The 26530-nt window shown below is 40.8% G+C and overlaps 1 protein-coding gene across 3 annotated transcripts in view; it reads right to left on the reverse strand.

Annotated features, from left to right (window-relative positions):
• pkd1a (polycystic kidney disease 1a) overlaps positions 1-26530 on the reverse strand; it is a 179607-nt gene that overhangs the window by 5350 nt on the left and 147727 nt on the right. For 2 of the 3 annotated variants that reach the window (XM_048551749.2, XM_048551750.2), the window contains 11 exons: positions 25873-26000; positions 24520-24722; positions 23564-23758; positions 19487-19638; positions 17844-17962; positions 16108-16261; positions 14552-14677; positions 12547-12721; positions 8997-9284; positions 6872-7006; positions 5543-5857 (listed from right to left, as the gene is read on the reverse strand). In XM_048551749.2, the coding sequence (XP_048407706.2) occupies positions 5543-5857; positions 6872-7006; positions 8997-9284; positions 12547-12721; positions 14552-14677; positions 16108-16261; positions 17844-17962; positions 19487-19638; positions 23564-23758; positions 24520-24722; positions 25873-26000 (1990 nt within the window). Of the gene's footprint in view, positions 1-5542; positions 5858-6871; positions 7007-8996; positions 9285-12546; positions 12722-14551; positions 14678-16107; positions 16262-17843; positions 17963-19486; positions 19639-19871; positions 20397-23563; positions 23759-24519; positions 24723-25872; positions 26001-26530 lie in introns of those variants that run through there. The other variant, XM_048551751.2, reaches the window with a different exon arrangement.

The following is a 26530-nucleotide window of genomic DNA, read 5'->3' on the forward strand; positions in this document are numbered from 1 at the left end:
GCCTTTTCTTTACCAGATCCTGATAGATCTCTAGTACCTTTCTTCATTTTTTTTGCACCTTCGCTTCAGTTCTTTTTCAGATGTTCAGTTGTCAAAGTCATAAATATACACCCCAGAATTTATTGGTGCCAATTTTATCGAAAGTGAATTTCTATGATATGAACATCTTTGAGTATAAGGGTACAGTAAGTGGACATTCAGCCCAACTGGTATATGCTTAAGACAAAAAAAAATTCTTCCACCTTTCAGCACCTCACTGCATCAACAAATCCATCTATGCTTTCCCTGTTGCATATTTTTCTAACCTCCCATAAAATTCATCAATACTATGCACAACAACTATTCCCGACAGTAACAAATTTTCATTATTCCATTGAGTACAGAACATTAAAAGGTGATATTAATTTTGTTTTTGTTTTTCCAGGAATATGGGTATTGCTATTGTTCACCCCTAATTGCCCTTGCAAAAGTCATGATAAGATTCCTTTTTGAACTGTTGCAATCAATTTGGTTTAAGGTACACCCATACAGCAGGAATTCCAGGATTTTGACCGAGTGACAGTGAAGGAACAGTATTCCCAAGTCAAGATGGTAAGCTGCTTGGAGAAGAACCTGTGGGTGGCGGTATCAAGTTTTTTGAATATCATTGGAGCTGCATTCATCCAATGAAGTGCAGACTAATTCATCACACTCCTGATTTTTGCCTTGTAGATGGTGGACAGTTGTAGATGTTGGTGCGTTCGCCGAGCTGGGAGGTTTGATAGTAGGCGTTTCACCCCCTTACTAGGTGACAGCTTCAGTGCTGTGGAGCCTTCTGTGAGGCGTTGTTTGTTCAAATTTATATGGACTGGCTTTTTCTGCTTCCAGTAGGTGCCGGTTCTGGCTGTGCATTGTAATGGTTGGTATAGCGGGTCTATTTCCATGTGTTTGTTGACGGATTCCGCACATGAATGCCAAGCCTCCAAGAATTCCCTGGCTGTCCTCTGTTTGGCTTGTCCATTGATAGTAATGTTGTCCCAGTTGAAAGTGTGTTTTTTTTTGTCTGCGTGTATTGAAAGTAAGGACATCTGGTCATGTCGTTTAGTTGCTGGCTACTGTTCATGGATGCTGTCTGCCTGTTTGTCCCACGTGGTGTTTTGTGCAGTTTCTGTATGGTATCCTGTAGACCACATTTGTGCTGTCCGTGGTATCTATTGGGTCTTTAACTCTGGTCAGTTTCTGTCTTGGTGTGGCTGCTGGTTTGTGCGCTGCCCTGATTCCTAGCGGTCTGAGTAGTCTGGCTGTCAGTTATTAGGTTTTTTAAAATATATGGTATGGTGGTTATTGTTTTTGGGTTTTGGTATGTCCAGGTTGTGTTGTTTATTGGCTAAGCATTTGTGAATCAAACTGAGGGGTATCCCTTTCTGGTAAAGACAAAAGGTGTTTTTCTTCTTCCTTCTGCAGATCGGATGTGTTGCAGTGTGTAGCAGTTGTTTTGAACAGGGTCCTAATGCAACTCCTCTTGTGGTTGTTGTGATAGTTTAAGACCTGGTCAGTATGTTTGGATTTCCTGTATACTTTTATAATGAAATCACTGTTCTCTTTTCCTTCCAGCATCACGCCCAGGACTGGGAGTTTGTTGTTTTCCTCTTCTGTTGTAAATCTGATCCCGGAGTATGGTGATAATAAGTTGATGGGTGTTCTCAATTTCTGTTCTTTTCATAATTACGTAAGTGTTGTCAACTTATCAGATCCGGAGCTTGGGTTGGATCTGTGGGAGGGATGTTTGCTCCAGTGTCTGCATGACTGCCTCAGCCATCAGCCCGGAGATGGGTGAGCTCATGAGAGTCCTGTTGATCTGCTCACATATGCTTAACAACACACTTTATATTCAATGGCAAGATAAGTTCAGTAGTTTGCATATGCAGTGTTTGTTGATTTGTTCCTCGTTTTGTCGTCTGTTGTGTTCATCTGGCTAGGTTTCTGTCAATCAATGTAACCAATGTTGTTGCATTGAATGAGATCATCACCACTTCTAGTGACTATTCTAGTGTTCTTGATGTTGTCCAGGAATTCTTGAGTTGATTGTATGGAGTATCTTGAACTACTGATTAAATGTTTAAACTTTTGTTATAGTTCCTTGGCTGATTTGTGCGATGGGGTTCCTGATACAGCCACAGTTGGACTGAGGGATACGTCAGGCTTGTGGACCTTGGGCAGTCCATAGAATCTTCAGTGTTGTTGCCTTCCAGGTTCACCCTTTGTATTTCTGCTTTTGTTATCAGTCCTGTTTTGTGTAGGTTCCGTAGTGTATTGGTTATTTGGTTTATTAGCTATGGTGTGGGGTGCCACTCCCTCTGTTGGTAAGTTTGTGTATCTGCAAGTAGTTCTTTGGCTTTTAGTATGTAGCTTGTTTTGTTCATTACCACAGTCTGCAGGAACAGTGACGATGTTTTTGTCCTCCTTGAGGTTCTTCAGGGCATCTATTTACTCTTTATTAAGTGTGTTCATTTGTACCCCTACCGACAAGGAGACCACAATGATCTGTTTAATCATTTGTTTCTTCATTTAGTCTTTAGTTTCAATACACACAGACAAGAAAAACTCACTTTCAACTGGGATAAGAGATAACAAGGTGTGTAGCTAGATGAACACAGCAGGCCAAGCAGCATCTCAGGAGCACAAAAGCTGACGTTTTGGGCCTAGGCCCTTCATCAGAGAAGGGTCTAGGCCTGAAACGTCAGCTTTTGTGCTGCTGAGATGCTGCTTGGCCTGCTGTGTTCATCCAGCTACACGCTTTGTTATCTTGGATTCTCCAGCATCTGCAGATCCTGTTATCTCTGACTTCGACTGGGATAATGCTACTATCGTTGGAGAAGCCAAACAGAGGACAGCCAGGAATTCTTGGAGGCTTGGCATTCATCTGCAGAGTCCATCAACAAACACAATGGAATTAGACCTGATATACTGACCATTACAATGCACAGCCACATCTTGCACCTATTGAAAGCAGTAAAAACTGGACCATATAAATTTGAACTGGCACAAGACAACAATGCTTCACAGGAGGCTCCACAGCATTGAGGATGTCACCTAGTAAGGAGACGAAAAGTCTGCAATCAAACCTCCCAGCTCGACGACTCACCAACATCTACAACCAGCACCCGAGCTGCAAATCTTCAAACTCTTGAATGGTGGCCAGTTTGGAGTCCAGTAACTGCCTACAGGATTTCTAGCGTGTGACCTGGTTTAGTCATTATTTATCAGTTTCTTACCAATGTTAACCCGCAAAGGGTTGCTTGCAGGGGATTCAGTGATGGTTATATCACAATGTCACAGGACGAAGGACAGATTCTCTCCTGTTAGAGACAGTCATTGCCCAGCACTTGCATGGCATGAATGTTACTTGCCACTTTTTAGCCCATGTCTGGATATTGTCTAGATCTTGCTGCAATTGGACACGGTCTGGTCCAGTATCCAGGGAATAGTGAGTGGTGTTGAACATAGCGTAATCATGAGCAACATCTCTACTTCTGACCTTTATGATGGACAGAAATCATTGAGGTATCTGAAGATGGGGGAGTCTAAGACATTCCCCTGATAAAGGGTAACCTTAAAATCATGAGGGGCACTGATAGGATGAATAACAAAAGGTCTTTTCCCGAAGGGTGGGGGAAGATTAAAACTACAGGACATATTTTTAAGGCGGGAGGAAAAAGATTTAAAAAAGGACTTGAGGGGTGACTTTTTCCACACAGGAATGTAGAAAAAACTGCCAGGCAAAGTGGTAGATGCAGGTACAGTTACAACATTCAAAAAAGACATTTGGACAGGTACATGAATAGGAAAAACTTGGAGGGGTATAGGCCAAACTCAGGCAATTGGGACTATTTTAGTTTGGGGAAGGTTGATCAACGTGGACGAGTTGGACCGATGGGTGTAATTCTGTGCTATACGACTCCGAGAACTGTCCTACAAATATTACAAGTGGAAATATTTTCTCTTTGATTATTCTATCAAACCCTTTAAAAACATCCACCAGAACACCCTTCATTTTTATCTTTTCTTAGAAACAGCCTCAGTCGATTCACTGATTCTAAACCATTGTGGGTTTAGAAATAAGTGGTCAGGAATGTTACACACAAAATGTCTGTCCGCTAAAATCATCAGCAACATTGTGAATGTTGAATTTTCAAGATGATTTAATCACTATCTATATTTAACTCTTCATGGCTGGATGATGTCAATGATCCTGAAGTGGGTTGCCCCAATGCATTCCCCTACAGTAATAATTGACGGTGTGTGCTTATAAAGGAGTGTTGGTGTTCAAGGAGACAAATCATCTTATTCTCAATATGGTAAAAATAAATTTAAGTATGCAATGGTGGTGGTGGTGGTAGGGAGGGAAAGAAGTGGAGGCTTAAGGGGGTTGATGGGGAGAAGAGATGGAAATGCAACAAGCCTCCTGCATTCTTATTTGGTCATAAACTGCTATATTCACCAGTCCTTCAGCACAAAAGAGTAAGAGGAAGAAGTGACTGCACTTGGGTTTTTCCCACCAGCTGTCCATACATTGACATGGGCACAAACTATACTCACTGCAAGGGTGGGGATAGGAGAATACATTTCTTGGGATGTTGACTGGTTGAGAAACATACATAATGTCAATGGAAGTCCCACACAACAGACTGGTGAAGATTTGTTCAAAGCCAATTAGTAGTTGCACAGTTGATGCTGTACTTTTTAGTGTCAAATAGCTGCCAGTTTTGGGAAGAGGGATGCTATTGAGGGCAGGATTTTTTTGGCTGAAAGCTGTGTGTCTATGGTGGAAGCAGGGGGAGGATGATGAATTCCCTCTTCCCCCCCTCCTCCCTTTCCAACCACCTCCTCATCCCAACGCACCCCAAATGCTGATTCCTCCCAAGGTCTGATTTCACAAACCTTTGACAGGAGGGAGTCACTAGAGGGCCTGGAGGTGAGATACATTTACCTTCCTCCCTCTGCTAGGAATCTGAGGCTAATTTTAGTGGCTTTGTGATTTTGTCTAAAGTCAGCTGAGCACAGACAGAAACTCAAATCCCCATTGAGCTTGGCAGTCTTTGTCCCATAATGCAATACTGCTAATCCCTCAAGGTTGTCCTGAAATCTTCTGGAATGCAAAATGAATCTCCAGATCGTTGCTGCAAGCAACCCACGAGAGAGAAGCAAAGTTAGTGTAATCCCAAACCCCAGTGTCATTTGCACATATTTGTTTAATGAAATATTTGAGTTGTTTTAAAAAAACAGCAGTTTGAGTGACAGGAAGAATCATGCAAACAAGCAACAAAGAGATTTTTGAATCGACAGGGGAAGGCAGTGCGCCACATATTGGCCAACTTATACCAGAAGTATGATGACATACCATATTGCAGGTCTGATGATACAATCTCCACAATTCACACAACTTGAGATGGTAACCAATGGGAGCTTTTGACAAAAGCAATTCACAGGAAGTAACTGTGCCCTTCCCCTGCCTTTATAAGATAAAGATTGGTCCAAGCAGTAAAAGACTGTGTATACATACTTCTTTCTCTTTGCTTATACCAATCCACATCTTCAGTCTTTTGACGAATAATTCCACCAGCTCATGATCTTGTGGTTCAACTGCAGGCCTGTACATCTCTGACTTCATTATCTTGTAATTCTGAATTAGTACCACAGCAAACAGCTGCAGTATAATCCACACCTCAATGGTGATGTAACTGGTGTAGTATAAGTAGCAGAGATTTGGGTACTCAAAGAGGCACTGCTTGAAGCAAACTCCTTTTTCAATCACAGCAAACAGGGAAAGAATGCTGCCTCCAAATGTCTTGAAGTTACTGAGGTTAGCTGAAAAAACCTGAAAAAATGGAATCAAATTTTCAGAGATCATTCTACCTGTTCCTAGCAACATATCCTCCTAATGAAATAATGGTTGCTGCTGAGGCTGCACTATGAGGTGAGGTATTAAAACAGGCGTCATCTTCCCCCTCACAGACCACACAGGCTTTCATCCCATCAATTGTTAACACACTTGACCCCAAGAGGTATTTCTTGATTTTCAGGACTTATTTATATCATTCTAACTCTCCTATGAAGTGACAGAAGGTAATGTCACTATTTGTCCCAACAGATAGAAAGACTCTCAGAAGGAATTTTAGAAGAATTCATCATTAATTACCAACCCAATTAAACGTTAAGACATGACACACAAGGAGAACATTAATTTCCTTTTTGTCACGGGATGTTAATCAGCACATTTTTAAATAAAATATGCATATATCTACATAGAGAGCTCCACTGCCATAATCATATCATGCACAGACTGTGACATCACAGCTACTGTATTTCCAATGCATGTTCATAAAGCTGGAGTATCTTAGCCAGGAGTTGCTATCATTTTTACTGCTCCCAAGGTCTCAATTTCACTTTTAAATTTAACAACTGACAGGTGTTTGGCCTCCCTTTTACCATATCTCCACAGCCAAGCCCCTTGGGGTCCTCATCTCATCTCGGTACAAGCTCTGTGTGGACTTCAATTCCCTCCAGACCCCTTCCAGCTTGTTGTCTTCCCTGAGGTCACTTGTCAGCCCCCTGTATCCTCCAAGCCTGCTTGCAACATTCTTTCCCAATCCTCAGACCTAGCGAGCAGACAGCGCACCCCAACGTGCTTCACAGGAACCTATTCAATATTTCACACCAAGACATAAATATTACAGCAAAATCTCAATCAAAACTGTAAGCTTTAAGTTATTTCCAAAGTACAGAGAGCACAGAGTGAATTCCAGAGCTCAGGGCCTTGGCAGCTGAAGAAATGGCTGCCAATTGTGGCAAGTAACATAGCTACAGCCAACCTGTATAAGAAAATACATACCAAATAACCAATCTGTGCATAGGCAAGAACAAGACCAACGAATACTGCACCAATTGCCATCAGTTCCTTTGCAGAATTATATAGTGTTCTCCCAAAGATGGACCACTTCCTGATAAACCGCAGTTGTCGGGCAGCCTAATTTTTCCGCACAAACCAGAAAAGAAATCTTAATTAATTATCTGATTTAATCCATTCAAGCCACTGACAAATGTTTCAAGTGAAGAACTGGACTAGTTTCTGGCTGAGAGCCAGAGTTAGCAGCATTCAGCCTCTCAAGCCTGTAGCACCATTCAATTAGATGATTGATGATTTGCCACAGGACCATAAGATATAGGAGCAGATGTATGCATTTCAGCTCATTGCAACTGCTCCATCATTGAATGAGATAATTGCTGAACTGATAATCTGCTTTGCCCCAGGATTTCCTTACCGGTTAAAAATTTGTGATCTCACCTTGAATATACATGAGAAACCTCAAAAGGTAAGGAATTCCCAGATTCACTACCATCAGAAGAAATTCTTCCACATCTGTCTTAACTGGACAATCTCTCACACTGAGATTATATCTTCCGATCCTAGACTCTTGCATGAGGAGAAATAACCTTTCCACATCTTTCCTAAGAATCTGGTATACTTTTATAACACTGCCTCTCATGCTTCTAAATTCCAATAACTGCAGGCCCAAACTACTCAATCTCTCCTTGCAGAACAGTCCCACGATACCTGGTATCAACCAAGTGAGCTTTCTCTGGGCTGCCGGTATATCTTTCCCTCGATCAGGGTGTCTGAGCTTTATCCCATATTACCTAATGTTCTTATCTAACAAAAATATATGGATCACAGTTTTAACACTTTCCAAATGATACATCATTCACATGAATATGCATTACCAAAATACCTGCATACCAAAAATGAATTTTGCAAAAATTAAAAGAATCTTTCACTTTTGATAGGATTTTTGTTACTGGATATTCACAGTGAAACTAAGAAGACTGTGTTTAATCAACTACCATCCACAGAGGGAGGTAGGTGGTGGAATGGTGTGCTTGGCTTGTAATCCAGAGGCTTTGACTGGGTCTCTGGGGAAATGGGTCAAAAGCCTATCATGGCAAGTGCAAATAAATCTGGAGTTGAAAGTTAATGTCAGTAATGGTGATCATGAAAACTACTGCTGGTTGTAATTTTAAAAATCCATCTCTTTAGGAAAGGGAATCCATTAACCTAATTGGTTTGGCCTACAACAATGTTGTTGACTCTTTCTTTCTGAAATGATCAAGCAAACCTTCAGTTCAAGGTCAATTAGGGATGGGCAACAAATGCTGACCTTACCCTTGATTCTCCAAATCCCAGGAACCTGTTTGCAATCCATTTTCACTCAAAAATTCCCAGAATTTGTTACTGGACAAGGAAATATTAGAGAATCTGAGGACATTTAGCCTTTGGAGGTTGAGTAAACAAGGACATTACACAAGTATAGAAGACATTAAATACTGTAAATAATGTGAACCCAAAGCATTGTGTTAAGATGACCAAATGACTGGAATAATGAGATATGGACTAAACTGGTTGAAAGAAGATGTCAAAATGATAAATTAGTACAAAATGATCAATACTTATGATCTGAAAAGACCTGACCAAAAGGCTGTAGGAAGCAGAGTTAATAGTAACTTTCAAAAGGTAATTAGATATGTACTTTAAGCTATTATAGGCAATATTGGGACAGCATAGAGGAATGTCAGGTTCTTCCAAAAAGCTGACACTGGCTCAGATATGCTGAGATGAATGGCCTCCTTCTGGGCTGTGCCATAGTAGGTTACTCAGAATTGTCTTTTAGGATTGAAATTTAAATAATGTGATGGCTCTGCAGTCAGTTGGTGACAGGGTGCGGGTGGATGGGACAATAAGTTGGTTCCTTGGATGGATGATGTATGATGGGCATCCCTCCTTTATTTCAACTGGTGTTTGGAAAGAATAATGTGACTGATTATTCAATGTGCTGTAGCTCACAGTCTTCCCAGGCAACCAAGGGGGAGGTCACCTTACATAGTATCAGTGAGTTGAACCTAAAGGTACACAATGTATGCAACATTTATGAATGAAGGCCAAGAGTTTCTTGGAATCATACCTTAACAGTCAACAGAAAAAGAAGGATGGCAGTCACACTGGTAAATACATAGCTCAGGTATGCCATCTGGTAAAAGTTGGTGAAGCTGTTTGGATTGGAACGATATATTGCCCACTGTTTGTCGCCAATTCTGGCACGTTTCAGATGCACGGCCACACAGCAGACACTGAGAATAATGATGCACCACTGCAGATAGTTCCAGAGCTGAAGAAAATAAGATTTGCCCCTGTGGCTGATCAACAGCAATTCGGTAACAGTGAAATAAAGAATGAAGAGCATGAGGAAAATCTGAAAGGAAGCAAATAGTGAAATATTTTCTCAATTTCTAGACGAACAAAAAAAAATCAAGCCAGTAACACAATTTTAATGTTTTGCTGATGAGGTTAATATCAACTTCATTGCTTGAACATTTTTGAGAAAGTTTTTCAGAATGTATTCCATCCAGCGAGGTATAATTCAGCAATGAGGACTTTGAAGGAGCTGCGACAGCCAAGTATTGAAATATTTATGACACCACATCTGCTCAAGACTGACTACATTATGGCCACTCTTCCAGCTTCTGTATCATCTTATCTGACTTACACTCCAGAAGAATCTCCAACAATATGTGAGCCAGGAGACATTCACAAAAGATAAGGCACAAAACTCCAGAGATGTAGAAACATGTCTTGAACGAATGCACCTTCCTGCTCCAATATCTGCTTATGTTATGCAGCACAGCTCAATGTCACTACAGCCTCTGAGTTATCCAGGAGCAGGAGTAGGCCATTTAGTTCTTCAAGCATGTTCTGCTATTCAATCAGATCTTAGCTGATTATCTACCTCAAAGCCACTTACCTGCAATCTTCACATCCACTGATGTCGGCAGCATCCAGAAATATCCATTTTCCTTTCTTTGCAGCGTGATGATTGAGCTACCAAGACATTCTGATTCACGACCATCTGAGTGAAGGAGTTCCTCCTCATCTTGGTTTTAAATGGCCTACCTTATCCTTAGATTACATACCCTGGTTTTGGGCTCAATGGCCCAGGGGGATTTCTTATTTCCACCCACCCATCCATGCCCTGTTAGAAATTTTTAATGAGGTCATCTCTTAATTTTTGGAACTCCAGGAAATATAAATTCAACTCCTCAACCTGTCCTAATAAAATAATCCAAACACCCTAGAAATTAATTTGGTGAATGTCTGTTGTACTCCCTCTATGACAAGCATATCCTTTCTTAGCTAAGGATACAAGGTCTGACCACGGCTCTACACAACTGTAGTAAGACATCTTTGCTTCTGTAAATAAAAAAAATCACTAACAATGAAGGCCTATAAAATATTTACTTCCTAATTTTTTTTTGTGCTTGCCTGCTAACTTTAGTCACTCATGAACAGAAGCACCCTTTGGACACCTACACCTCTCCCATTTAAGGATATTCTGCCTTTCTGTTTTATTATTCAATTTGACAGAATCAACACATATTCACATTATATTCTAACTGACATGTTCTAGCTCACTCATTTAACCTGTCCAAGTCCTCTTGAAGCTTCCTTAAATCCTCAGAACATAAGTTTCCACCACATTGATAATCATCATCAATTTTGGAAATATTACAGGTTTTTCTTTATCTGAATACTGCGAATACTGCGTCCAGTTCTGGGCGCCCTATTATAGGAAAGATGTGGATGCTTTGGAGAGGGTTCAGAGGAGGTTTACCAGGATGCTGCCTGGACTGGAGGGCTTATCTTATGAAGAGAGGTTGACTGAGCTCGGTCTCTTTTCATTGGAGAAAAGGAGGAGGAGAGGGGACCTAATTGAGGTATACAAGATAATGAGAGGCATAGATAGAGTCGATAGCCAGAGACTATTTCCCAGGGCAGAAATGGCTAGCACGAGGGGTCATAGTTTTAAGCTGGTTGGTGGAAAGTATAGAGGGGATGTCAGAGGCAGGTTCTTTACGCAGAGAGTTGTGAGAGCATGGAATGCGTTGCCAGCAGCAGTTGTGGAAGCAAGGTCATTGGGGTCATTTAAGAGACTGCTGGACATGCATATGGTCACAGAAATTTGAGGGTGCATCCATGAGGATCAATGGTCGGCACAACATTGTGGGCTGAAGGGCCTGTTCTGTGCTGTACTGTTCTATGTTCTATGTTCTATGTTCTATGAAGAACATCCCACTCAGAATCACACCCCTAAACTATCCCTGTAACCCTGAGTTTCTATTGGCACATCTTTGGACTGTGGGAAGAAACTGGAGGACCAGGAGGAAACCCATGCAGACAAGGGGAGAATGTGCAAACTCTAAACAGATTAAAACTATTGATTAACTAGTCCTTTCTTATTTCATTAAATCCAAAATACTCCATTCCCTAGTTGGGTCCTTAACACACTGCATCAGAAACCCGTCTTGTACACACTGTGGGAATTCATCATCCACAGCACTACTTAACTAAGTCTGCGTGTAAACCGATGTAACCACAACTACTACATTATTCATGTTATATAGAACATAGAACGTTACAGCACAGTACAGGCCCTTCAGCCCTCGATGTTGTGCCGACCTGTCATACCGATCTGAAGCCCATCTAACCTACACTATTCATGTACGTCCATATGCTTATCCAATGACGACTTAAATGTACCTAAAGTTGGCAAATCTACTATCGTTGCAAGCAAAGTGTTCCATACCCTTACTACTCTGAGTAAAGAAACTACCTCTGACATCTGTCCTATATCTTTCACCCCTCAAATATGCCAGGTCAAAACTCCCAATGGTCGTTGCCCAATGCTTTCTCTTAGCACCACCCAAACTAATTCCACATATGGATCGAAGAATCTCTCCTACCTTACCCAGGTAGATAAAGTTGTCAAGAAGGCGTATGGTGCGTTAGCTTCCATTAATAAAAGTTCCCCCCCTGCCCCGGAGCCACTTGCCACCCTGACTTGGAAATATATCATTGGATCAAAATCCTGGAATTTCATCCCTAAGGGTACTGTGGGTTAACCTACGGCACCTGAACTGTAGTGATTCAAGAGCCTGTTCAACACCACACCTTAAGGGAAGTAGACACAGACAACATATACTGGTCTGCCAGTGACACCCACGTCCCATAAGTGAACAAAAAAACTCAATGCTCACGCATTTTGATAGAGTGCCTTTATTTCAATTTTTTTAACATTATTCTCCATTCTGAGTCCATCTGATGCTTGTCTATGCTTTTTCTGACTTCCAATTTTGCTTTCTAATTTCCAAGTTCCTTTGGTTCCCTCAAATCGAAGTTCCTGCTCAGGTTTCCACTCCCTGGCTGCTAACTTATGAATAGAATCCCGAGTATGGAAACAGGCCATTCGGCCACACAAGTTGACACCAACACCAAGTTGCATCCCCCTACCCTATCGCTGTAACCATGCCTTCCACACAGTTCCTGCACCTAACCTACACATCCCTGAAAACAATGGGGCAATTTAGCATGGCCAATCCAACTAACCTGCACATCTTTGGATCTTTATGCACAGAATGAGCCACAACAGGACAATTTAATGCCACATGAGCAAGACTTACCATCATGATGAGCAGAAAATCCACTCCAGTACTCAGCTGCAGTAGTGAGAATGGTTTGATATCAATGCTGGTGGATGCTCCCCCAGAGAATGGGAACTCCATGAGAAGGGTGATGACACTGTACAAATCCACATTTTGGTAATACAGGGTAAATTCGATGAAGATGGCCCTTGTCCTAGCAACACAAAATTACAAGTCTGTTGGAAATAGTATGTCTTTTCATCAGCCTTTAATGTCTTCATGGAAGGCAGTGCAATATTGTCCTTTTGAAAAATTAAATGATTTTGAACGCTTTTCAATTTTCTCTTGATGACATTGACTGTGGGGCAAGGCTCAATGTATGTGGGCTACCTTTTGACCTCTCAGCCATGTTCCTCTTGAGTAAGTCTCAAATGTAAGCTTCAACAAGCCTTGTGGGGTCTTGGAGCTAAGTCCAATATTGTTCTCACCTGCCAACCAATTAAAACTCTTCTCATATAGTATGACTGTTGGTTTCCCTTTTAGAATTCCTGCGAACTATCCCGATGAGTGTAAGCTCGAAAGCTTCAACAAAATGTGTCATTTTTCAGTGGTACTCAAGTTCAGCACTGCCAAACAATAATATGTACTTTCTGACAGGTTCACATAGCAGCACTGAGGAACCATGACACACTGTCTGTCCAACCTAACTCTGGTGTAATAAGCTAACTACAGAACTTTCCGAACCGAGAGCTCATTTAGCAAAGATCTGGAATCGAGGGGTCAGTAATAGCATTCTCGTCTCTGAATGTGAAAGGGCACGAGTTTAGGTCCCACTACAGGAATCTAACAGTGTAATCAAGGCTGATATTTCTGTGCAATATTGAGTGAGAGTTTCACATTCAGGTGAGAAGTTAAGATTTTTTAAAATCTCTTTATTCTTTGATGGGATGTGTGTCTCACTATAAAGGCTAGCATGTGTTGCTCATCCCTCATTGCCAGGAACTGAGTGGCCTGACAGGACACTTTAGAGGGCAGTTAAAATTGAACAACTTTACTATGGGTCCGGAATCACATATAGGCTTGACCAGGTAAGTACCGCAGATTTGCTTCCCTAACAGACTTCAGTGAACAAGGTGGTTTTTAAAACGATCTAGAATGTTTTTAATGGACACCATTAGACTCGTATTATATTCCAGATTTATTATGTGAATTTAAATTCCACCAGACGTCATGGTGGAATGTGAACCTGCGTCCCCACAGCATCAATCTAGACGCCTGGATCAGTAGTTTAGTAACAGATCAAGACTCAACTTCACTCCAAGACTGTTAATTCCCTCAAAATCAGCAGTGAATGAGTTAAAGGTAAAGTTGCCAGAATCTTACAAGACCACCAGGCTGATTTCTCATTACAGAAAGAGACAAGTGGGGATAGTTTATTGAGGGTCCCTACGCCTCAGGTGAGGGGAAGAGGCTGAGAAGGTGGGACTTCCATGGTAACCCCAGCTGGTGTGGTAATTAAATCTGTGCTGTTAGTGTCACTCTGCATAGTAAACCAGCCATCCAGCTAATCGAGCCCAAGGAGAGTTGTCTGTTTGGTAGTCAAAGTCCTGTGCACTGTTTGAGGGAATTGGAAGATTCCATGATGCTATTCAAACAAAAAAAAAGGGGAGCTTTCGCAATGTCTCTGAAACTCATCTTGGTTTTTGGATCTAAAATCTTGTTTCTGTCACTGCAACTCAAAAGTAAATCATTGGCTGTGAGGCATTTTGATACATTTTGGAGACGTTATGACATGGCTTTTAATTGCAAATTCATTCTTTAATGAGCAAAATATCAAATTTGGTTGAGTTGCTGGCATAACAGTCACATCTGTCGAATTGGACGTCCATTCAATAACCAGTCTTTCGTTTAACACAAATCTGATTTTGAACTACCATAACCAAAAATTACATGTTGAAAAACTGCTTGGGTCTTGAAGTCTCAGAACTGCCAGACCATCAGAATCCTGTTTTATTTCTCAGTAACACTGAGTAATAAAGCTTACTTTCCATCCAGCCAATTTCTTTCCTGTAAATTCCACAGTGTGTAATTACTCTGGTGCCTCGTCCTGCCAAGTTTCTGTATGTATCCACCACTGTCATATAGAGCATACTGGCCCCAGTACCACACCCTAAAAAGATAAAAAGACCCAGAAATTAAAACACACAGACAGATACACACACAAATGCTTCACTAGTATTATTGTTGAGGGCCTCATTCCTAATAAACAGACAAAGCAAATGTGTATCCCCCCTCCATACTCCCCAGTGTGCCTCCTTTCTGTATTGAATCTGCTAAATCTATTTGGGGAGCTGTCTCCTTCACCATTTAGCTGAGGTAGCCACTCTAAGTGCAAGTCTATGCAATTTAAATTGCGATTTAGAAAGTCACTTTGTGTGAGAAAGCTATCACAGCCAAGTCAGTCCATGTTTCACCTGGTATCTACACTGGTATGTGTTCATCCACCTGTTCTCCAACAGAAAGATAGCCAATTGTAGAATTGAAAATGATCCTCATGTTCACCTCAGCAAATTCAGTCAATACTGGGAGTAAAACCTAGGACCACCTCCTTGGTTTTATTCAGCGCTGCACTCCCAGTGCTTTTTTGCTTTAATTTATGAAGGGAAATGTCGTGGAAACCAAAAAGCATTTCATAACTACCTAGTAGAGATCTTTTAAACAAGAAAAAAATTTAATAGCATAAAGGTGGAGAAGATGCAAGGAGCAGTTCTAACCTTGAGGACGTAATTATAAGATGGTCACTTGTAAATCTAGTTAAGGAATTCAGGAGATGTCTCTTACACAGAGTGTGGTGAGAATGTGGAACTCACTAGCACAAAGAGAAGTTGAGGCCAATAGTGTAGACACATTTAAATGTGCACAATGGAGAAAAGGAAGATAAGAAGTCAGGTTGGGAGAAGTTTAATGTGGAGGATTCACGCAACAATGGACCTGTCGGATAGAATGATCTGTTTCGATGCTGTTAAGTTCTACACACCATCGATTGAGATTAATCATGGAAGAAATATTATCAGTAGCATTGTTAAATTAATATTCTAGTCAATAAACAGGAGTTCCCTATACACCAAATTGATTTCAGTATTCTCCAGATTTGCAATAAACAAGACTAGGAAAAGACTTGTGGATGATGAGTTATTGAGAAAACGTTTAGGCAGTTCCAGAATCCAAGAAACTGAAAATGCTGGAAATACACAGCAGATTAGGCAACATGTGGAGAGTTCAAGTTCATCAGTGAGATCACTGAACCATCATCTGAGCAGGTTTGCTGGCCATTATTCTTGTGTGGGCCTAGTGTGGAGGTGTGGGAGCTTTACCACCTCTGTGGGGAAGGTACTTAGAGCTAAGCCTGATTCTGTCTTCAGCTACTTGCGTAATCTTTCCGACACAAGGTTTAGGCTGGTTACTAGATGGGGAAAAAAGCCTGGGTTGACTTGTCATTTCCTTAGCTTGGGAGCAGTGTCCACACTCCTGCATCAGTGATAATTACAAGGAATACACAGAACACATCTCTCAGGTCAATAACCAGAACATGTTCCTTACCCTGGTAGATCAGGTGATGAGTATGACCATGTATCACTCAGATTTGTAACTGGACTCTTCCAGCCAGCCTCAAGGTCACTGTTATCGTGAAGCATGGTGTCCTGTAGGCACTGTGTAGTTATTGGTAACGATGAAAGTTGCTGAAGACATTGAACTGGTTGGGCATAAGCATGACAGATTAGAAAGTGCACTCAGCTGGGAATGGTTCACAAGAATTAGAATCATTTATGTCATATGTAGGTTCTTATCCTGTGATGAGTGAGTTCACTGGAGTATAAAGCAGGCAGATGGAGTTTAATTTGGATAAATGCAAGGTGTTGCATTTTGGTAAGTCAATCATGGGCAGGACTTATAAAATTAATTGTAGGGCCCTGAGTAATGTTGTAGAACAGTGAGACCCAGGTATTTTAGGTACATCATTCTTTGAAATTCACATCATATGTAGAAAGGATGATTAAGAAGGCATTTAGCATGTTAGCCTTCATTGCTCAGACCTTTGAGTATAGGAGTTGGGACATCAAGTTGAGGTTGTACAGGACATTAGTGGTGCCTGTTCTGGAGAACTGTGTACAGTTCTGGTCACCCTGCTGTAGGAAGCATCTTATTAAATCGGAGGGGGTTCAGAAAAGATTCACCAGACGGTAGGTTTGAGTTATAAAGATACACTGGGACTTTTTTGACCGGAGTATACGTGTTTGAGGGGTGACCTTATAGAATTTGATGAAATCCTGAGGGACACAGGTAAGGTGAACAGCAAGAGTTTTGCCCCTAGGGTGGGGGAGTTCAAAATTACGGGGCATATTTTTAAGGCAAGAGGGAAAGATTTTAAAAAAGACATGAGAAGCAAGCTTTTTACACAAAGAGGTTAGTGTGTGGAATTGGTGGATGCAGGTGCAGTTGCAGTGTTTAAAAGACATTTGGATAAGTTCATGAATAGGAGAGGTTTGGAGGAATATGGGCCAAACGCAGACAACTGGGGCTAGTTGGTTTGGGAACACGGCAACATGTACTAGTTGGATCAAAGGGTCTCTTTCCATGCTGTATGATCCATGGCTCTATTGAAAAAGCTCTATTGTGATTACTCATTTTGTCACATTATATCAAAAAGTATGAGCCTTTAGAGATGTTCTATTACACACTGACATTTTAATCAAGTGGTAACTCAATATATCCAGACTGGCCAGTCTGCAAATTGAAACTTATGAGCTGGTGTGAACTTCTGATTTTAAAGTTCATTCTTCAACATAATGAATGCAGTCTATTTCCTCTGGCAATCTAAGCTACAACTGTCAAATACATATGAATTTATTGAGCCCTTGGTGTGAAATTGGTCACACTTGCAGCTGTGTCAAAAGTTCAAGTCTGTAGAAACCAGGCACATATTCAAGGTCAAGACTCGAGTGCTGTATTACCAGAAATTACACCTTTCAGAAGACACTAAAGTTATTCACTCTCTGTAATTTTGGTGGGTGCAAAACATTCTATTGCACTACTTTCTAGAAGAGCTTGGGAGCTCTCCATACTTTCTGAGCTGAACCGTGATCAATGTCACCAAAAACAGATGATCCAGTCAGTGTCATAGTGTTGATAGTTGGAGATTATTACGTGTAAATCGGTTACTGTGTTTTTTTTTACCTTCAACAGTGAAAGCATATCTAAAAGTACTTCAAAAGGGTGTTCACCACTGAGACATTGAGGTTGTACAAGGCACTTTAGAAATACAAGTTTTATTTTACCATTGTTTATTTTTGAACGGATTTGGCGTATTCGTGGACATCCCAAAAGTGTCCTACTTCCATTGTTATATAGGTACGGTAGGAGCACCTCTGCCATCCATTTCCAAAGCTCCTCCGATCTGAAAGAGAGCATTGCTTTAGATGGACTTCAATAGAAAGCATATATATAAGACATTTGAGGTCGCAACAATGGAAATCTCTTTCTTGTGCTTGAGCAAGATTTAAAAACACAAGATCTCGGTCTTTCAGCCCATGGAGAATATTTTGTCATTTAATTCAATCATGATTGATCTAATGTACCTCAAGCCCACCTTCCAGCATTATCCATGCATCTATTATGTTAATTAATCTCAAAGCCATCATTTTTAACAGGCGATAAACAACAGAATCAGCTAAACTGTACTCCAAACACATCAAACCTTTTATCTTTCTAGTGACAGTACAATTCCATAAACTATTTGTGGATCTCATATATTTAAAAAATCTATTCTTTAAACTCTTTGCCAAAAAATGAACTAAGTCAAGTACATTCTACTTCTTGTTGGCTCTCTCGCTAACTGTTGCAGAGTTGGTTTTACAACTATGTCCTTCAGGACTTGGTTAGCAGTGTCACTGAAAGACTTTGTGAGATGACATTAAGCTTTTCTTATCCATATCAAGAGCAACTTGTGATGGGTAATAAATGCCAATGTCCACAAGTGAATAATAAAAAAAACAAGTTTCTCTGTGACTTGTTAGTGGCTGTGAAGAGGTCCGTTGACCAGTCCTTGGCCAGTGTTCAGTATCTCACCAAGTGGCTTGCCTGGGATCCCAACATTATGTAGAAAACCACCAGGATTAGGCTGTGTCCCAAAAGACTGGGTTGAATTTCACCAGAAACTAGGAAGCACCTTCACCAGATCCAAAAGTGGTCCCATGCCTGTAAAGGCTGATGGCAGGACACAGGGCAGGGCAGGGTTTTACCCATGTCAGCCACTGTGCAGACTGCCATCCAATTAAAGTCCGCAATCTGCTACTCAGAATTGAGAGGTGCCAACTCAGTGACAGCACCCCTTAAGCTGCTCAGGCTGAAGGGAGACGGTAGGTATCTCCACATAGGTGCCCTCAAGAGGTGTCCTGACACTGGCAAAATGCCTTCAGGACAGGGAAATGGTCATAACTTAGCCAAGTCACTGAAATAATTGAATGAAAGCAAAGAGCTGCAGATGCTGATGGTCTGAAATTCTGAAATAAGAACCAAAGTTTTGCAGAAATTCAGCAAGTCTGGCAGAATCTGTGGAGACAGAAACAGAATTAATGTTTCAAGTCCAATATGACTGCTTCAGAAATAGGATTCCAAAAAATACTGGTCTCAATGTTGATTCTTTTCTCCACTGATTAGGTCATTAGATCATTACATGGTGATGATTACATTGCTGATCAACGGAGTTTGCTATGTGCGATTTAGGCTGTCACATTCCTTGCAATTCAACAATACTCAGATTGAAAACGTGGTAGTCTTATATAAATTGAATTTAATTCTTTTAATGGAGAAATATATTTACAACATTTACAATATGAAGCGAGTAACAGGAGGTGGGAGAGTAGCATGTGCGATTTTCAATGAATAGTACCTATTCTGATAAATCTGATAGTTATCTTACCTCTTGATTTTCTGGAATTCAACCCCCTTTCTGGGCCCTAACAGGCCTTGTCTTATTGAACTATGCAGAAGTCTGCTCTGCGCATCTCTGAATGAATCTCCATAATTAATCAACAGGACCACAAGCAGAAACAACATGTAGATGATGAAGTTCTGAAACAGAAGAGATGACAACTCTGTCAGCTCTGTTTAACATTAATGCAAGACTGAATTTTTAAAAAGTTAAGACACCACAAAAGAAAACAGAGTTGACGATATGGGTATCTGTCTGGGGTGACAGCAATCATCTGACTGACTTTTAAAGTGAGAGTCTGAACTGGAAAATCTGAATGTTCTGTTAAAATAATCATCCATGTTTGTACTTTTATTCTTTGTATGCTCACATTTTTAACAGGATAGTATCCAAAGTCTGGATATATATTCCATATACCACTTTGCTATAGGTACGTTATCCCAAAAGATTCACAACCATCTGAACAATCAGGTTGTAGACATGCTCGCTGAGTCGGTGGGCTTGGTTGCAAATGTTTTACTACCCTGCTAGGCAACGTTGTCAGAACGCCTCCATTAAAGCGTTGGTGTTCTGTCCTGCTTGTTATTTGCTTGCCTCAGTTTGTTGGGGTGTTTGGTACCACTTCCAGTTTGGTTTCTCAGTGGTTTGTACACAGGATCTAATTCAATGGGTTTGTTGATGGAGTTCCAGTTAGAATACCAGGCCACCAAGAATTCTCTGGCGTGTCTTTGTTTGGCTTGTGCGATTATGGATGTGTTGTCCCAGGCGAATTCATGTTCCTCTTTGTCCGTATGTAGAGGCAAGTGAAAACTGTTCGTATCTCTTGGTGGTTAGCTGATGCTCGTGTATCCATACTGTCAGTTTTCTGGACAATGCATATTCTCTCTCTCAAACGCCACTGTTAAATCAATGAGTTGAATTAGTGAAGGGCCTTTGTTCTTAAAGCAGGGTTTCTGAAAAATTGCCCACTACATGAGCACCTTGTATCTGATGCACAAGTGAAATGCTATTCTCATACCCCAGGAAAGATAAAGTAGCACACAGTACTGGCTATTATTCATGCAAAAAGCTCTCTTGTTTATGAAGAATGAAGCAGCTCATTAATAATGACGGGAAAAGGAGGATTATTCAACGTCCCTATGATGTTGTAGCCATACTAGTGCTAGACCAGATCAGGAAAGAAAGTGAGAGAGGGATTAGTTACAGGGCTGAGTGGGGTAGGAACACGATAGTTACAGCAATAAGTGAGGAATAGGCAGGATATCGCAGTGGGCTGGAAGTAAGATCGTGTGAAGATGGAGAGGGCCTGTTGAGAAAATGATTAAGGAAGCAGTAATCTGTGGTTTGACTGCTGAATTTCATGAAACCCCAAGTCATTTACTTATCCTACAAGTGGTTTAAAATTAAAAATATGTTTAAAATAAAATCGAATAAAAGAAGTTGCTCACATAACTAAGGCAGACAATTTTACCTTTTTTTATGTTCTCAGCAAAACATGCTCCATTATCTACATAAAGACCGAAAGAACTGCGGACGCTGTAAATCAGGAACAAAAACAAAGTTGCTGGAAAAGCTCAGCAGGTCTGGCAGCATCAGTGAAGAAAAAAAATCAGAGTTAGCATTTCAGGTCCAGTGATCTTTCCTCAGAACACAGAAGGGTCACTGGACCCGAAACGTTAACTCTGATATTTTTCTTCACACATGCTGCCTGACCTACTGAGCTTTTCCAGCAACTCATGTTTTTGTTCGTGATTAACAGCATCCGCAGCTCTTTCAGTTTTTATTTAGTATCTAATTCACTTCCACATCTCTTCTAGGCACGCCCACCTTGAAGAAGTTCAGCTCCTCTCTCTGATGGGATTTCCATTCCCATCTTTCTTCTTGCACACCAACATCAATTTCGCTATCACTCCTGGTATTTGACCAAGTATTTGCTAAAATTTGTTTCCACAGCCATATCACATTCCTCAGCGATTGCCTCCAGCTCAGACTGACCCCACGTGGATTCCAAGTGAAGTTTCATCCCTCATGTTTTGAATGCTCCCAGGATCACAGGTATCTCTGTGATGTTCAATGTTCCACAGACAGCTGCTCTCACCGCACCCTGAGATGCACACTCAGTGCCATGCAGTGTTACATGAACACTCTTGACCTTTTTCTCCAACAGCATCGCAACACAGTGGCTCAGGGCTGCACCACTCCGCAGTTCCACTTCATCGTCCGATTCATTCGTCGCGCTAATAATAAACCTTTTCTTTTCCTTTCAGGCATCAAGGCCCACAAGATGCAATAACTCAAAGACACTCATGGCCTTCTGGAACCTTCCTCTTCCCCCTGTTCCCTCTGACTCTATCCCCTCTCCCAACCACACCTCCTGTCAGGTATTAACCATACCTCCTAACTTTCCGTTCTCTTGATGTTGAACATTCTGTACTCAGTAAAGGCCTCAGCTTTACTCCTCTGTGTCCCCACCTTAACAAATTTCAGGCACGACATGATGTTGGACTCTTCTGCCGTCTTTGCCTCCGTGCCCATTGCTTTGGACAAGAAGTCCCTTCCCCATCCCACAGACCCCTTTGCCCAGATCCAACACTCTCCCTCCACCTGGACCCCTCCCTCCGGCCTTTTACCTGCATTCGATCTGTTCATTGAGAACTGTCAACGTGACATTAGTCGCCTCAATTTCTCTGTTGCCCTCACCAAATCCAATCTATCTCCCTCCAAACTGACTGCACTCCATGCACTTAGATCTAATCCTGACTTTGTTATTAAGCCTGCCAAAAAGGGTGGTGGCTGCAGTAGTCTGGCATACTGACGTCTAAGTTGCAGAAGCTGAGTGCCAGCTCTCAAACACCTGCTCCTATCTTGCCCCGGACTATGACCCTACCATAGCACATCAGGTCACTGTATCTGCTATGGTAAGCGATCTCATTTCATCCAATGATTCCCCACCCCACTGCTTCCAAGCTGATAGTCCCCCAGCCCCGCACAACTTGCTTCTACCTCCTTCCGAAACTCCACAAACAGAACTGTTCGGGAAGACCCATTGTTTCAGCGTGCCTCAAGAGTTCTCAGGAAGGGTCACCGGACCTGAAATGTTAACTCTAATTTTTTTCTTCACAGATGCTGCCAAGCCTGCTGAGTTTTTCCAGCAACTTCTGTTTTTGCTCCATTACCTACATATCATTTATGTTGGGGATTTAAAATTTAGATCACATTTTGTCACAACTATAAATTCCATGCTGTATATGATGGTGTACTTTAATTTTTAACCTAAGAAGAGAATTCTAGACATATTTAAAAATGTACTTTTTTGGGGAAGTTTTCCTTTTTAACTCTTTTTAGTGACTTGCAAGATCAACTTCAGTTGCTGGTCAATCATCCAGACAGAATTGAAAACTATATTGTATAGGGAGGCAGCTGATAGATGCGCATTATAAATGGTGGATTAATTAATCTTATGGTCACATTGTTAGTCAAGGACTGAGAAATACTAGGAGCCCAAACTAGCAATGTATTTGGCCTCAGTACATTGGTATCTCTGTTGCTTTGACACTGATGGATCAGCTGCATTTAACAGCTGGCCTCTGAACTGGAAAAATACTAATGTCAGCCACGATTCACTGAAAAAAAAATTACTTTTATCATTTTTTTTTCTCTCAGTATTTGTTTTGGCTACTGCTAGGAATTTAAAAGTTGTGTCCAGGATCAAGCAAAAGGCAGTGCCTGGTCTGTGCCTCAGGAAAACTACATATTTACCTCAGCGATAATTGAAGTGAAACACAAAGTCATTTTCCTCTTGATTTATCAAAGAGTAAACATTTCACCATGAAAACACATTTACTGGGACTTCTGAAGTAAAACCAAATAAAAAGTACTGAAAATATGTCAACATGTCAAACTGAAATAATCTCAATTTGAGTGAGAATTGTTTCACCAGTTGTCAATTTGCTCTTTCCACATACTAACCGAATTACAGAGTATTCTATTATCCTCATTTCATTTTGTGTTCTGTGTTCATTTTGTGTTTTGTGCTCTGAATTGATGGGAGTTTTCCATTTGTACCTTGAGCATTCTGTGGAGGATCTGAACCTTCCTGGCCTCCTCCTTAGCCTGAAGAAGGCCATATCCTTGAGGAGGCCGTACTTTGCTGATTTTTTCTGAAGTCTGTTCAACTCTTGGCTTTGCTACTAAATTGTCATCTTCATCTGGATGGATGCGCTTAGCAACCACCGCAAAGTAAAGTGCTTCAGTCAGAACCTGAGTCACAAGATCAGAGAACAGGCATTGTCATTTAATGTGGAACAACCGTATTTAAGACAATATGTGATCACATACAACAGTAGAGATTAAACATTTAGTGTTAAATGTTAAGATCAGAAAAGTTTAAGTTTAGATAAACAGAACTTGTAGTGATCCAGAGTCAATGGCAATCCCTTATATACAGACAGCAAACAATTCATTAGAAAATTCCTAATCTTTATCTTATTCTTTATCCAATTCCCTTTTAAAGTTACTAATGAGTCTGATTCCAACAATCTTTCAGGCATTCAGAGATGCGATATTAATACAAGTCATTCCTGTATTAAAGGCTTTCCCACAGTACAACATTATTTACTGATCAGATGGTCACATATAGACATCTTTACTGTCTAGGCTAATTGAATGCAGGCTGAAAAAAATTAATGTCCATCCTGGTTTTCCCACAACCCCCTGCTGGATCATGGATAAGACTCTGAAGTTATGTGATCCTTATATGACATTATTTGTATCATATGACACTACTGCAAAACATCAGAGGCTGGAAACTTCATCAGATCTGCGCATGATCTGTGGTGCAATTCAGCCGGCAGTGTGACTTAATGCTCCTTTACACAACAAAGTTCTTGGCACACCTTCGATGAAGGTAACGTACCAGTTCTAATACTATTAGCCATGCAGACATACAACCAGCTACATTTCCAAAAGAATCTAGAAAGGTCGAGACTTGAGTCATGGCACTCTTTTGTGTCAGAACCTGCCTTCAGGGGTTCCAGGAGGAAGAATGAAGAGAGAACACTGAAGATTCCTGAGATGAGCCACATGAGGGCAACCCTGGAAGTGAAGTTAATGCCAATCCATATGGATACAGTGAAGCATCCAGAGAAGAGGACCAAGCAGAGGGCATGGGCTGTATAACTGCACCAGAATGGGAAGAGACATTGTTGTGGAGGATCAGTGAAAGCTGTTGAAACGTAAGAATATAAATTAATGTTACTGGAGTCGAACCTGAATTATAAAATCATCACAATAGTATTTAAAAAGGACACAACAGACTAAAAATTTAGTATGATGTGAAAAGCCACATGGTGGTTATTGCAATTACAGTGTATTATAAATACAACACATTTCCAGCACTGAAACGTCACTTGGCACAATAGATTCTTGTTTATATTCCACATGAGACTTCCCTTATATATCTTCATCTAAACCTGTCAGTAAATCTTTCTATTCCTCTCTCCCTCATGTGCTTATCGAGCTTCTCTTTAAATATATTCACTTTGTTTGTCTCAACTACTCCCTGTGGTAATAAAATCCCACATTCTCAGGGCAAGGATGTTTACTTTGAATTCCCTACTAGACATACTAATCATTATCTTCTAACTATGGCTCTATGCTTTGGCCTCACCGACTTAGTTCTGAACAGTTGTGCGAGTTATTATATTTCCTTGTACTCTGTATAATGGCTCACTTCATTAACAGACCATTTTTCCTGTGAAATGAGTTTTGACCTGCCTAAGTTAAACATTGCAGAGCCCAGTGTTTAAACAGAAACCTTGGACTTTATTTTGGTCCATTAAAAACTGTCGTATATCATCACTTTCAGCGAAGGAAGAATGTGTGCTTAATCAAACTCAGCACAGGATTTAAACCCACAGCTTTCCAAGTCAGCGGTAAGAACGCTGCCCTACTGAGTCGTAACCAACAATAATTAAGCAAGTTGTCCTTTCAAGTTGAGATGCATGTACAGAATTTCTGCAGGACATCCTAAACTCTTAACGGAACATTGCATTGGTCTATTATCAAAGGTGCAGACTTCTACATCATAGGGTATGGAGAGCCATGAGGGGTTTCTGCAGATCCTCCGTTAGAGTTATGACAATGGAGACATAGGGAGAAGCTAGTGAGCTCGTCTAATGGGATTGTAGTTTCCACTGACAGTTGAAATGGTTTTAAGTTCAATAAATATAGGAGTCCTTCAACAGATACAGTAGGTATCCAGAACTTTACACCACACAGCCGCAATCAACATTAGAACTGTTAGGGGGAATGGCCAACAGCAAAGTCATGAGATTTTTACTGGGCATAACAGGATGTATAGTTGTGGATTTTACCAATTCTTCTGGTCATTACTGATCGTGCGATGCCTTGAGGAGGTCTGATGATCCGACAATTATCATTAATCTGGTCTAGGATTGGTGCCTCTGCTCGGGGTTGTTTGCTCCCATCAATGATCTCTGTTCTGAAGAAGAAAAGGGAAAAGTGAAACCATACCAATGACTGCTTGACAAATCTTAATGGGCACATAAAAATTTTCCTGTAACTGCGGATGCAGGACATTTTCATATCAAACCTGCTTGACAAATAAAAAGGTAAGTAATATTAGAATTATAAGTCTTGGGATCAGCAGCATTTTAGTTTGCCATGTAGATAAAATGTTGTCATTATAGGACAGCTGCTGGTTACAGAAACCACAAAAAATGATTTGCACTGAATTTTGGAAGTCAGATGATTTATCAGGGCAACAAATTAAAAATCAATCACAGTCCTTCCAAACTCTATCAGTATCAAAGAGGAATATTCTGAGCTCAGAGCATTAATTTGACAAGGAGGTCCCAGTGGTCACTTTCTTGTCATAATTTAAGCATCACATAAGAAAATGTCACATTTTGACATGGAAAGTGTGATTCGGGTTTTACATAAAAACAAGTTCTAAAGATGTTAATGACATTGAAATTACGCTATGATAATAGGAGACAAAATTCATTTGAA

The sequence above is a fragment of the Stegostoma tigrinum genome, chromosome 23 (genome assembly GCF_030684315.1).
Source record: "Stegostoma tigrinum isolate sSteTig4 chromosome 23, sSteTig4.hap1, whole genome shotgun sequence".
NCBI lineage: Eukaryota > Metazoa > Chordata > Chondrichthyes > Orectolobiformes > Stegostomatidae > Stegostoma > Stegostoma tigrinum.